The 11,247-nt window shown below is 43.5% G+C and overlaps 1 protein-coding gene across 2 annotated transcripts; it reads left to right on the forward strand.

The window, feature by feature from the left end:
- The first annotated feature begins 3,682 nt into the window (after positions 1–3,682).
- On the forward strand, positions 3,683–7,763 carry LOC124116305 (meiosis-specific protein MEI4-like). 2 transcript variants are annotated; one of them, XM_046477582.2, is made up of 4 exons: positions 3,683–3,875; positions 5,427–5,651; positions 5,928–6,370; positions 6,885–7,763. In XM_046477582.2, exons 1-4 carry the CDS (start codon positions 3,776–3,778, stop codon positions 7,272–7,274), a joined length of 1,158 nt encoding a protein of 385 aa, XP_046333538.2. In that variant the 5' UTR covers positions 3,683–3,775; the 3' UTR covers positions 7,275–7,763. The 2 variants fall into 2 exon arrangements, with proteins under 2 accessions (XP_046333538.2, XP_046333539.2); XM_046477583.2 differs by having other exon boundaries at positions 3,683–3,830.
- Positions 7,764–11,247: the final 3,484 nt, after the last annotated feature.

The raw sequence follows: 11,247 nt of genomic DNA on the forward strand, positions 1-11,247 counted from the left end.
TATTAAGCTCTTGAGATCTGTTGCAATGGAGATGGTAAAAGAAGCATTCCTCTGATCCAACTTTCACTAAAGTCGTTTCGTCTTATCAGGTCCTTTAGTGCTGACAAGAAGTGCATGCATTCAGTGGCTTCAGATTGATAATTGATTTGTAGCCACCATCCCTCTTCAGAACGATGACCATCGAAATCACAAACTGTGTCCATGTGTTCTTTTCTAGGCCCTCCTCTTCCACACTTTTGTCCAACATGGTCTGAACCTCCCCGTCCAATGCCAAATGCACTTTTACAGAAAGTTTTGGAATTGAAATCAGCGGAAATCAGAACCAGTTTAAAGTTTTGAGAACCCAATGGTCTGACGTAATCAGCAACTAATTGATCCTGAAGCAGCTTGAGAAGTTGTGACTCTTCCATGGACAGATGTTGGGTCAGGTCACATCGAGATGATAGACCTGAGTCACCCATGTCCGGACCATCCACATGGTCGTTTGACATAGCACACACTTTTGGAGATCCGAGTGTTAAATGCGCAGATTTGCCACTTGTCTTGTCCTCTATCTCTATATTAGAGGGCTTTTAGAGACTTATTGTTAGAGATATACAAACTACCTGCGAAAACTGGATAAAACTTACATGCGAAGGATTTTAACGTTAAATCCGGTTTGTGGCCACGATGAAGAAGGGCTTCTAGGTAATCTCATATGAATCTTGTCGTTACGAGATTTTCCGGCTTTTAATGGCCTGTTAACGAGCAACATGAAAAAGATACCAATATCACTCGTACTATTTTTTTATGAAGGACAATATACACTGGGTCTTCGGCATATTCCCAGTTATATGCCTGCTCATCCAAATGCCAAGTCAGGATCTCCAGCCTAAATTGTTTTGCAATATACTTGATAATCATCGTAATGACCTGTTGAGACATTAAGTATTGTTGACTATGCATGAATTTGGCCAGTGTATATTGATCTACAATCACGCCAAGGGATATTAAACTGACAAAGACGATATTCAAAACATCTTTCCGAGGCAAGGGCGTTAACTGACTATACAAGTCCAGTTTCAACCCTTGCCGAACGAAGCTGGAATTTCGTGGCTCGATCGTAGCGCCACCAGTGGCTATTATGAGTTATGTTCCTTAGATGTCCCTCCTATTGACCAATCAGATTCCACCTCATATATACTTACAATTGCTTCAAATGGTGGCGCCCAGTCAATCTGATCAAGTTAATCGAAGAAAAGTTTCACTTTTCCAGACCAGACAGCCAGTGCATGTGGATTGTAAGCACAACACTTGAGCACGTTGATTACAAACATGAAAGATTTGAAAATATCTGTCGACGCCCATTTGACGGTACACATGTTTTGCAAACCCTGCAGACGACCGAAATCTGCAGGGCAGTCACCATGTTGTTTGCGAAGAGGATGTCGATTTCCATACGTGATTTTGATTGGACTATGCACAGACCCGTTTAGTCCAGCTAAAATATAGTCTTGCTCCGAAATTCCAGCCTGGTTAGGCAAGGGTGGAAACTGGATTTGCTTTGGAAAGATGTATTCAAAACAACAAAGATTATTAACACTTCACTTTGATTTGAAGCTTCCTTACTATCTAAATCAAACACGGTTAGTCTTTTGGTTGGCAGTGGGTTTATAATAATAATACATGTATGTCATATACTGAACAAAAACAATTAGGGATTATGTATATTCCGGGGGATATTTTTTTGTAGTGAACACTGATCACACAATTTCATAGAAAATATCCCTCAAAATATACGATCGATGGCGTGGGGAGGCTTGGTGGTTAAAGCACTTGTTGAGATGGTGAGGGCCAAGGTTCCATTCTCTACATGAATAAAATGTGTGAAGTCCATTCTTGGTGTCCCCCGCGGTCATGAGACTATTGCTTTTAAAAGAGGCGCATGAAGCATAATCACTCACTCACTCAAACATCGGCATAGATATGCCGAGTACCTTGCGACTTCGTGTCTGTCGAGACTAGACCTGGTCAAATTGGCAGTTGGTGTAGGTTAGTTCAGGGTTTTTTCAACAGTACTTTAATTGTCTGCTAAAATTGTATACAGCCTATATCTATCGAAAAGTTAATGACTATACCCTTATTGCTTCAGTATCATACAAGGCACTAATTACTTGACCTGGACTGAAAATGAGCACCAGACGAGAAGCACAACCCCCTTTTTAGTGTTAGAACATTTTTAAATATCTAAAGTCTCGGTGATACAAACACAGCCACAAAGAGCGAAGGGCGATCCTTCTCGATCAGTAAGGCGTGGATGTACATTATAGTAAGTGAAGTGGTCGTAAAATACCCATTGTTCCGACACCAGTTTTGTAGCTGTGGCTACTACCACAGGTGTATAGATTCGTGTTTTCCATCGCAGATTCAGCTTGTAAACGCTAAACTAGAAGACAGCAACACGGCGGGATAGAGCAAATGTCCCCTGAATTAGTTTACTCTAAATTACAACTTGAAGATATCTAATGACCAGACCTTGATACTCGGATGAAAGCAAAGGTCGTGTGATTAACCGTCTTGTCCTTTGATGAACTGCCTTGTTTGCCTATTTATGATCGAGTTGTCATGCACTCTCATGAGCACCACCCACCGGCGGTGGGACACGTATCCTAAATCTCCTACTCTTAAAGTCAAAATGGCAACGTTGCAGATTTTAATACCTTAGGGCATGCTTGATCACAAATGCTTGAGCAAGATTGAATTTGAGAAACGGAAATAGCGTAAAACAGGCGATAAAAAACGACAGTCAAAATCGTTCCCAAACGAAATAATTCCGCCGTTGCGGGGAATCCCCTTACTGGGATTAAACGGTTCCGATTACCATGACGATTGGGCAGACGACCAGTGTGCCAGTTGAATAGTTCACGTCTTTTTTTTTTGCTCATCCATTTGATTACTGTGTCCACACAACTTATGTAACAACACTGAAGATGCATGTATTGCGTGGAATAGGGTCGAGGGCAGCCGGTACTTTATTACCCAAACATGATGTTAGTAATAAAACGCTAGTTACGGATTGGTAATTGTTATTTAAAATTAATTTTTCACAATTTCAAGATCAGAGGTCGTTTCTCACATTCAACAATGTGTGAAATGTTGTTATATTTGTGGGACTAAGAGAAATAGCAGAAACAGTATTTATGTATAACGGCTTAGAATCACAAGTAGATAAACACTGCAAACAGCCAATGAAAACAGTTGTCAGCGCTGTGCTGGAAGCTTTGGGCCACGCGCCCAAAATGATTTGTTTTGGAAGCCGATTACGGAGCGTGTGATGTCAGCACTTTCACTTTGACATTTAAATACTTTCTACGAATCTTACGAATTTTTCTCACTCGGAAATTGTCTAATTGTTTTCACTCTGCCTGCCCTTTAGGTTAACCGTAGCTAAGGTTGTTCTGTGAAAGATACATTTTTACATATTTTACGTATTTGTGTCTCACAGAAGTATGTTAAATTATTAAGTCTTAAAAGACTTCTATATGAATGAAACACAAAACGTGCAAGTATTGCCTAGGGTGTGTAACGGCACTGTTAGTAAGGGGTTACTGTGCTGAGCTCCCCGAACGGGGTATCCCCGCGAGGATGGTGAACTTTCGGAAAGGGAGACAACCAAAGGAATAGGTGAGTTATTCCCCTTGGACAGAAACATTGTGGATTTTCATGCTCAAACCATAAATCTTCTATATTTCTTGCTGTTTATAGTGATATTGGGCATGTATATGTAAACGCAAATATGACAGCGCGTTCCTGCATCCAAAGAGTGAAGTGTCGCTCGACAGAATCGGAAGGTACGACTAGGTCTAATGATGAGCTGTGTCAGAGTGATGGCTATGGTACGTTGTTCGATTTACCTCGTCCTGAGATTGAGCACTAGATATATGTAAATGTCAATGATTTGTCTAGACGTCTGTGCTGTATGGTTTGTTTAATATCATGAGTGAGGGAGTAGCCGCCAATTTCAACCTAAATTCCTCGTGACCAAACGACAAGAATTCAAAGGCGTCGTCTGATCATACGTTTTCGGACGGCCATGTTTATCGCGATTACTCGCGCAATAACGAGGGGTGTGACATCACACAGACGTTGTTTATATACTCAGATGATGGCTTGTCTTTAAGAGAAAGTTGTCTTTTATAAGTGAATGAGATGATTTACAGTTGTTCGTGTGATTATAGAGAGAAAAATATGAATGTTGTTTAGCGTCCGAAACCCATAACACGAGGGAAAGTGTAATATAATGAAATAGATCGACTGGATTCAGGGCCCCAAACCGTTGAATATCACTGAATGTCGTTACGTGTATACTATAATTTAAGTTTATCCAGATTTGCGATGCTAATGATTGAAATAATGGTGGCTTGGGTTTTTTATGAGAATCCGTGATCGTAAATTAGGGGATCCAAGGGCTAAGGATGGAGGCGGCGACATTTGGATGTGTTCAGCGCCAATATAATACCGATATTACCTAATAAACTGTATTCTTGTGCATAATAATAAAAATCAATGAACCGAAAAATAAAAATAATATATGTATATTAGTATACCATTTTAGCCACTTGAATTACGAAAAAAAACGAAGTAAAAATTATATTGAAAATAAAAGTGCTTTCATAAACAAGCCCTTGCAATAAAATGCGCCGCCGCAGGCGATATTTAGTAAACAAATATTCAAAACTCTCAACATCGCTGGGCGTATTTAATGACATTGCGTATACAGATGATAGATCACTGGGAGGAGCTTATGTACACTCGATGACGTTTCGCCGGTGTTAATGGCAACAAAATAAATACTACAAATTCCGTTATAGGGTATTGTCACGTGTTTGAAAAGTTTGTAGTACTGTATTCTAAAGATAGACACAAAAAACATTTCCAGGATTTGAACACACAACTATAAAACCTGCAAACCTGAAAACAAATCTGGAAACATAATATTTATCAAATGTTGAACAGTCAAATCAAATGTTATCAAATAACACCGCTTATTGGCGCTGAGTAGTGTACTTCCTTAAAACAACAGTGTCTTCCTAAAAACAACACTGAGGTTATATCAATGTTTATTCTGTTTGCGGAGTAGATTTCATCAAAGTGGAAGTCCTCACCCCAGCAATAGTAACGCTAATGGATGTCCATTATGTAATTTCTAGTGTTTGAATGACATATTGTTCTCAATAAACCGTAATGTGGAAATAGATATTATATTCAAGTTGATAATAGGATGTCCCCTCTCGGCCACCACAGTAGAGGGGTTATAACGAGCTTTCTTGTTTCTATGGAGTGCCTGTGAACTCACTGGGCATTGTGACCACCAATGTGAGCCGTATCGCTGAGATCGTTTTGAATACTCCTGAAGTCTATGATATTAGGTTACTGTCATATTTCAGATCTCAGCCTTCTAAAGCAGATTAAACTCGCTGTGGCACTAGCTGTTATCCGGTCTAGGCCTCCTTCAAGAACTGCCAAGGAACAAACAGAGTATCTGTCATCCTTGTTCATGACCTCACAACACAAGTGGCAGGAGAGATGGGCGAATGCCCAAGAGGAAATTTTAAATTTAAAACAACAATTGCTGATGTCACACTCTGGGTCGCTGTCTTCAGAAATTACAGGTACACATGGATAATATTTTGCAGAACTATTCCAAATTTTGAGATATGTGCTGATCTTATTCAACATAATCGTTATATTTCCTCATCTTCGACTCTCTCTATCCACATTATTAGGGCATAATTCTTGTTTGTTAGTGTACATTGATACATATGAATTATGATATAATTTATTTATTACATCATTCAAAATGTAATTTCTCAATGACAATATTGTTAGACAGGGTAAAGCTTTGTCTACAGGGAGTGCTCAACATGTTGTTTTCATATAAATGGCAGGGGAGGAGAGCATGTTTGACAGCCAGTCGATCTTCCCAACCCCTCCTTCCTCATCAGAGGCCAGTGACAGAGATCCTTCCGTGCTAGTCCAAAGAGGAACTCTCGGTACAGACATGGCATTCCTGAAGAGCATCATCAACCTTGACAGATCTGGCGCTAGAGAGGAGAAGGTGACCCATTATTCACACGACTGCGACTTGACTGTATCCAGGAGCGACGTTACATGGGATACTGTGGATCACAGCCTGAGGTGTGTGGGGGAGATGTTGTGTGACCCCGCCAGACTCCTCACGACATCTTTCCTTCCGCAAGCATTGACCAGCGTGGTCAGTGTCCTGGAACAGGAATCTGCTGACGGCAAACTGCAACACTGTCGTCGGACACTCCTTAATGTACTCTCTAGCATTATACAGAGAGCTTTAGCTACTGACAGAATCCGACAGGTAAGCAAAAGGAAACGTACACACACACTTCAGCTGCTAGAATGGATTTCAATATATCAGTGGCAGTTTGTTGTTTAACGCCGTATTCATTTCAGCTATATGACGGCGGTCTGTAAATAATCGAGTCTGGACGAACAATCCAGTGATTGACATCATGAGTATCGATCTACACAATTGGGATACGATGACATACATCAACCAAGTCAGCAAGCCTGACCGCCCGATCCCGTTAGTTACCTCTTACGGCAATCATGGGTTTCAGAAGACCTATTCTACCCCGGATCTTCTGTGGCAGTGGTTTAGTGTGTGCTAAAACTCCCAGTTATGCTGAAAAGAATGTTGTAAACTATGTACGACCAGTCATATTTTTAAATGGTGTAACATGTCAGTATCATAGGCTGTTTGCCTAGTGACTTTATCTAGCATGACTAGGAAGAATACCACAATATTCTGTCAAGTCCTATGTTGGTACAGATGTATTGGTCTCTCAAAAATTGATGACTGTCATTTCCAGAGTGGTGAAATTTCCAGGCTGCTTCAGCTACTGCCCTGCTTTTACCAGACCAAGTCCCTGGCTCTGCTACAGGAGGTTCTGTATATGTTCTGCCACCACATTGAACAGTTCGCATGTCATCTCAGACAGGCACACTGTGCTAAAGTAGACTTCTGCCCAATTTTGGCTGAAAACATGTATGATATCATCGTTGTCATGGAGACGTGTGTACACAACTCAATGTTACAGACTACCAGGGCAGGACACATTGTGTGTGGCCAGGTACAGGAGCGCCTGGAGCGATGTCTGTTGCATCTGACCCGGAAATACCCTCTCTTGGCCCATGCCATCTGGCGGGTGACCAACTCGCTGGAGCTTTGTGTGACCAAAACTTCATATGGACTTGTGTAGATTACTGGGTTGATGGCAGTGTCGGTGTACACGTACTTATCAAAACAGGGAGGATATATTCGACTGAGCGCAGCTAAATAGTTAAACGGAATGACGGAATAAACGCGTGGGAAGTGGATACATGGTACATCCAAAGTGCAAAGGATCCTGACAGTTAACGTGTGGGAAGTGGATACACAGTACATCCAAAGTGCGTAGGATCCTGGAAAGTAAACGCGTGGGAAGTGGATACAGAGTACATCCGAAGTGCGTAGGATCCTGGAAAGTAAACGCGTGGGAAGTGGATACACAGTACATCCAAAGTGCGTAGGATCCTGGAAAGTAAACGCGTGGAAAGTGGATACACAGTACATCCAAAGTGCGTAGGATCATGGACAGTAAACGCGTGGGAAGTGGATACACAGTACATCCAAAGTGCGTAGGATCCTGGACAGTAAACGCGTGGGAAGTGGATACACAGTACATCCAAAGTGCGTAGGATCCTGGACAGTAAACGCGTGGGAAGTGGATACATGGTACATCCAAAGTGCGTAGGGTACTGACAGTAAACGCGTGGGAAGTGGATACACCGTACATCCAAAGTGCGTAGGGTAGTGACAGTAAACGCGTGGAAAGTGGATACACAGTACATCCAAAGTGCATAGGATCCTGGACAGTAAACGCGTGGGAAGTGGATACACAGTACATCCAAAGTGCGTAGGGTACTGACAGTAAAAGCGTGGGAAGTGGATACACAGTACATCCAAAGTGTGTAGGATCCTGGACAGTAAACGCGTGGGAAGTGGATACACAGTACATCCAAAGTGTGTAGGATCCTGGACAGTAAAAGCGTGGGAAGTGGATACACTGTACATCCAAAGTGCGCAGGATCCTGGATAGTAAACGCGTGGGAAGTGGATACACAGTTCATCCAAAGTGCATAGGATCCTGGACAGTAAACGCGTGGGAAGTGGATACACAGTACATCCAAAGTGCGTAGGGTACTGACAGTAAAAGCGTGGGAAGTGGATACACAGGACATCCAAAGTGCATAGGGTCCTGGACAGTAAACGCGTGGGAAGTGGATACACAGTACATCCAAAGTGCGTAGGATCCTGGACAGTAAACGGTGGGAAGTGGATACACAGTACATCCAAAGTGCGTAGGATCCTGGAAAGTAAACGCGTGGGAAGTGGATACACAGTACATCCAAAGTGCGTAGGGTACTGACAGTAAAAGTGTAGGAAGTGGATACACAGTACAACCAAAGTGCATAGGATCCTGGACAATAAACGCGTGGGAAGTGGATACACAGTACATCCAAAGTGCATAGGATCCTGGACAGTAAACGCGTGGGATGTGGATACACAGTACATCCAAAGGGCGTAGGATCCCGGACAGTAAACGCGTGGGAAGTGGATACACAGTACATCCGAAGTGCGTAGGGTACTGACAGTAAAAGCGTGGGAAGTGGATACACAGTACATCTAAAGTGCGTAGGATCCTGGACAGTAAACGCGTGGGAAGTGGATACACAGTACATCCAAAGTGCGTAGGATCCTGGACAGTAAACGCGTGGGAAGTGGATACACAGTACATCCAAAGTGCGTAGGATCCTGGACAGTAAACGCGTGGGAAGTGGATACACAGTACATCCAAAGTGCGGAGGATCCTGGACAGTAAACGCGTGGGAAGTGGATACACAGTACATCCAAAGTGCATAGGATCCTGGACAGTAAACGCGTGGGAAGTGGATACACAGTACATCCAAAGTGCATAGGATCCTGGAAAGTAAACGCATGGGAAGTGGATACACAGTACATCCAAAGTGCATAGGATCCTGGACAGTAAACGCGTGGGAAGTGGATACACAGTACATCCAAAGTGCGTAGGATCATGGACAGTAAACGCGTGGGAATCGGATACACAGTACATCCAAAGTGCATAGGATCCTGGACAGTAAACGGGTGGGAAGTGGATACACAGTACATCCAAAGTGCATAGGATCCTGGAAAGTAAACGCGTGGGAAGTGGATACACAGTACATCCAAAGTGCATAGGATCCCGGACAGTAAACGCGTGGGAAGTGGATACACAGTACATCCAAAGTGCGTAGGATCCTGGACAGTAAACGGGTGGGAAGTGGATACACAGTACATCCAAAGTGCATAGGATCCTGGACAGTAAACGCGTGGGAAGTGGATACACAGTACATCCAAACTGCATAGGATCCTGGACAGTAAACGCATGGAAAGTGGATACACAGTACATCCAAAGTGCGTAGGATCCTGGACAGTAAACGCGTGGGAAGTGGATACACAGTACATCCAAAGTGCATAGGATCCTGGACAGTAAACGCGTGGGAAGTGGATACACAGTACATCCAAAGTGCGTAGGGTACTGACAGTAAAAGCGTGGGAAGTGGATACACAGTACATCCAAAGTGCATAGGATCCTGGACAGTAAACGCGTGGGAAGTGGATACACAGTACATCCAAAGTGCGTAGGATCCTGGACAGTAAACGGGTGGGAAGTGGATACACAGTACATCCAAAGTGCATAGGATCCTGGACAGTTAACGCGTGGGAAGTGGATACACAGTACATCCAAAGTGCATAGGATCCTGGACAGTAAACGCGTGGGAAGTGGATACACAGTACACCTAAAGGGCGTAGGATCCTGGACAGTAAACGCGTGGGAAGTGGATACACAGTACATCCAAAGTGCATAGGATCCTGGACAGTAAACGCGTGGGAAGTGGATACACAGTACATCCAAAGTGCATAGGATCCTGGACAGTAAACGCATGGGAAGTGGATAGACAGTACACCCAAAGTGCGCAGGATCCTGGACGGTAAACGCGTGGGAAGTGGATACAAAGTACATCCAAAGGGCGTAGGGTACTGACAGTCAAAGCCTGGGAAAGTGGATATTTAGTACATCCAAAGGGCGTAGGACCCCGACAGTCAAAGCGTGGAAAAGTGGATACACAGTACATCCAAAAGGCGTAGGGTACTGACAGTTAAAGCGTGGAAAGTGGATCCACAGTACATCCAAAGGGCGTAGGGTACTGACAGTCAAAGCGTGGAAAGTGGATATTTAGTACATCCAAAGGGCGTAGGGTACTGACAGTTAAAGCCTGGGAAAGTGGATACACAGTACATCCAAAGGGCGTAGGGTACTGACAGTCAAAGCGTGGAAAGTGGACAAATAACACATCCAAAGGGCGTAGGGTACTGACAGTCAAAGCGTGGAAAGTGGATATTTAGTACATCCAAAGGGCGTAGGGTACTGACAGTCAAAGCCTGGGAAAGTGGATACACAGTACATCCGAAGTGCGTATGGTACTGACAGTAAAAGCGTGGGAAGTGGATACACAGTACATCCAAAGTGCGTAGGATCCTGGACAGTAAAAGCGTGGGAAGTGTATACACTGTACATCCAAAGTGCGTAGGATCCTGGACAGTAAACGCGTGGAAAGTGGATACACAGTACATCCAAAGTGCGTAGGATCCTGGAAAGTAAACGCGTGGGAAGTGGATACACAGTACATCCAAAGTGCGTAGGATCCTGGACAGTAAACGCGTGGGAAGTGGATACATGGTACATCCAAAGTGCGTAGGGTACTGAAAGTAAAAGCGTGGGAAGTGGATACACAGTACATCCAAAGTGCGTAGGGTAGTGACAGTAAAAGCGTGGGAAGTGGATACACAGTACATCCAAAGTATGTACGATCCTGGACAGTAAACGCGTGGAAAGTGGATACACAGTACATCCAAAGTGCGTATGATCCTGGTCAGTAAACGGGTGGGAAGTGGATACACAGTACATCCAAAGTGCATAGGATCCTGGACAGTAAACGCGTGGGAAGTGGATACACAGTACATCCAAAGTGCGTAGGATCCTGGACAGTAAACGCGTGGGAAGTGGATACATGGTACATCCAAAGTGCGTAGGGTACTGAAAGTAAAAGCGTGGGAAGTGGATACACAGT

The sequence above is a fragment of the Haliotis rufescens genome, unplaced genomic scaffold, assembly GCF_023055435.1.
Source record: "Haliotis rufescens isolate VD_foot unplaced genomic scaffold, xgHalRufe1.0.p SCAF_5, whole genome shotgun sequence".
NCBI lineage: Eukaryota > Metazoa > Mollusca > Gastropoda > Lepetellida > Haliotidae > Haliotis > Haliotis rufescens.

Excerpts from the sequence above, each read along its gene's own strand:
- LOC124116305 (XM_046477582.2), top strand. The coding sequence starts at position 3,776 with ATGACAGCGCGTTCCTGCATCCAAAGAGTGAAGTGTCGCTCGACAGAA. Across the intron at positions 3,876-5,426 it reads GTGTCAGAGTGATGGCTATG|ATCTCAGCCTTCTAAAGCAG; the intron begins GTACGTTGTTCG and ends GTCATATTTCAG. Across the intron at positions 6,371-6,884 it reads CTACTGACAGAATCCGACAG|AGTGGTGAAATTTCCAGGCT; the intron begins GTAAGCAAAAGG and ends TGTCATTTCCAG.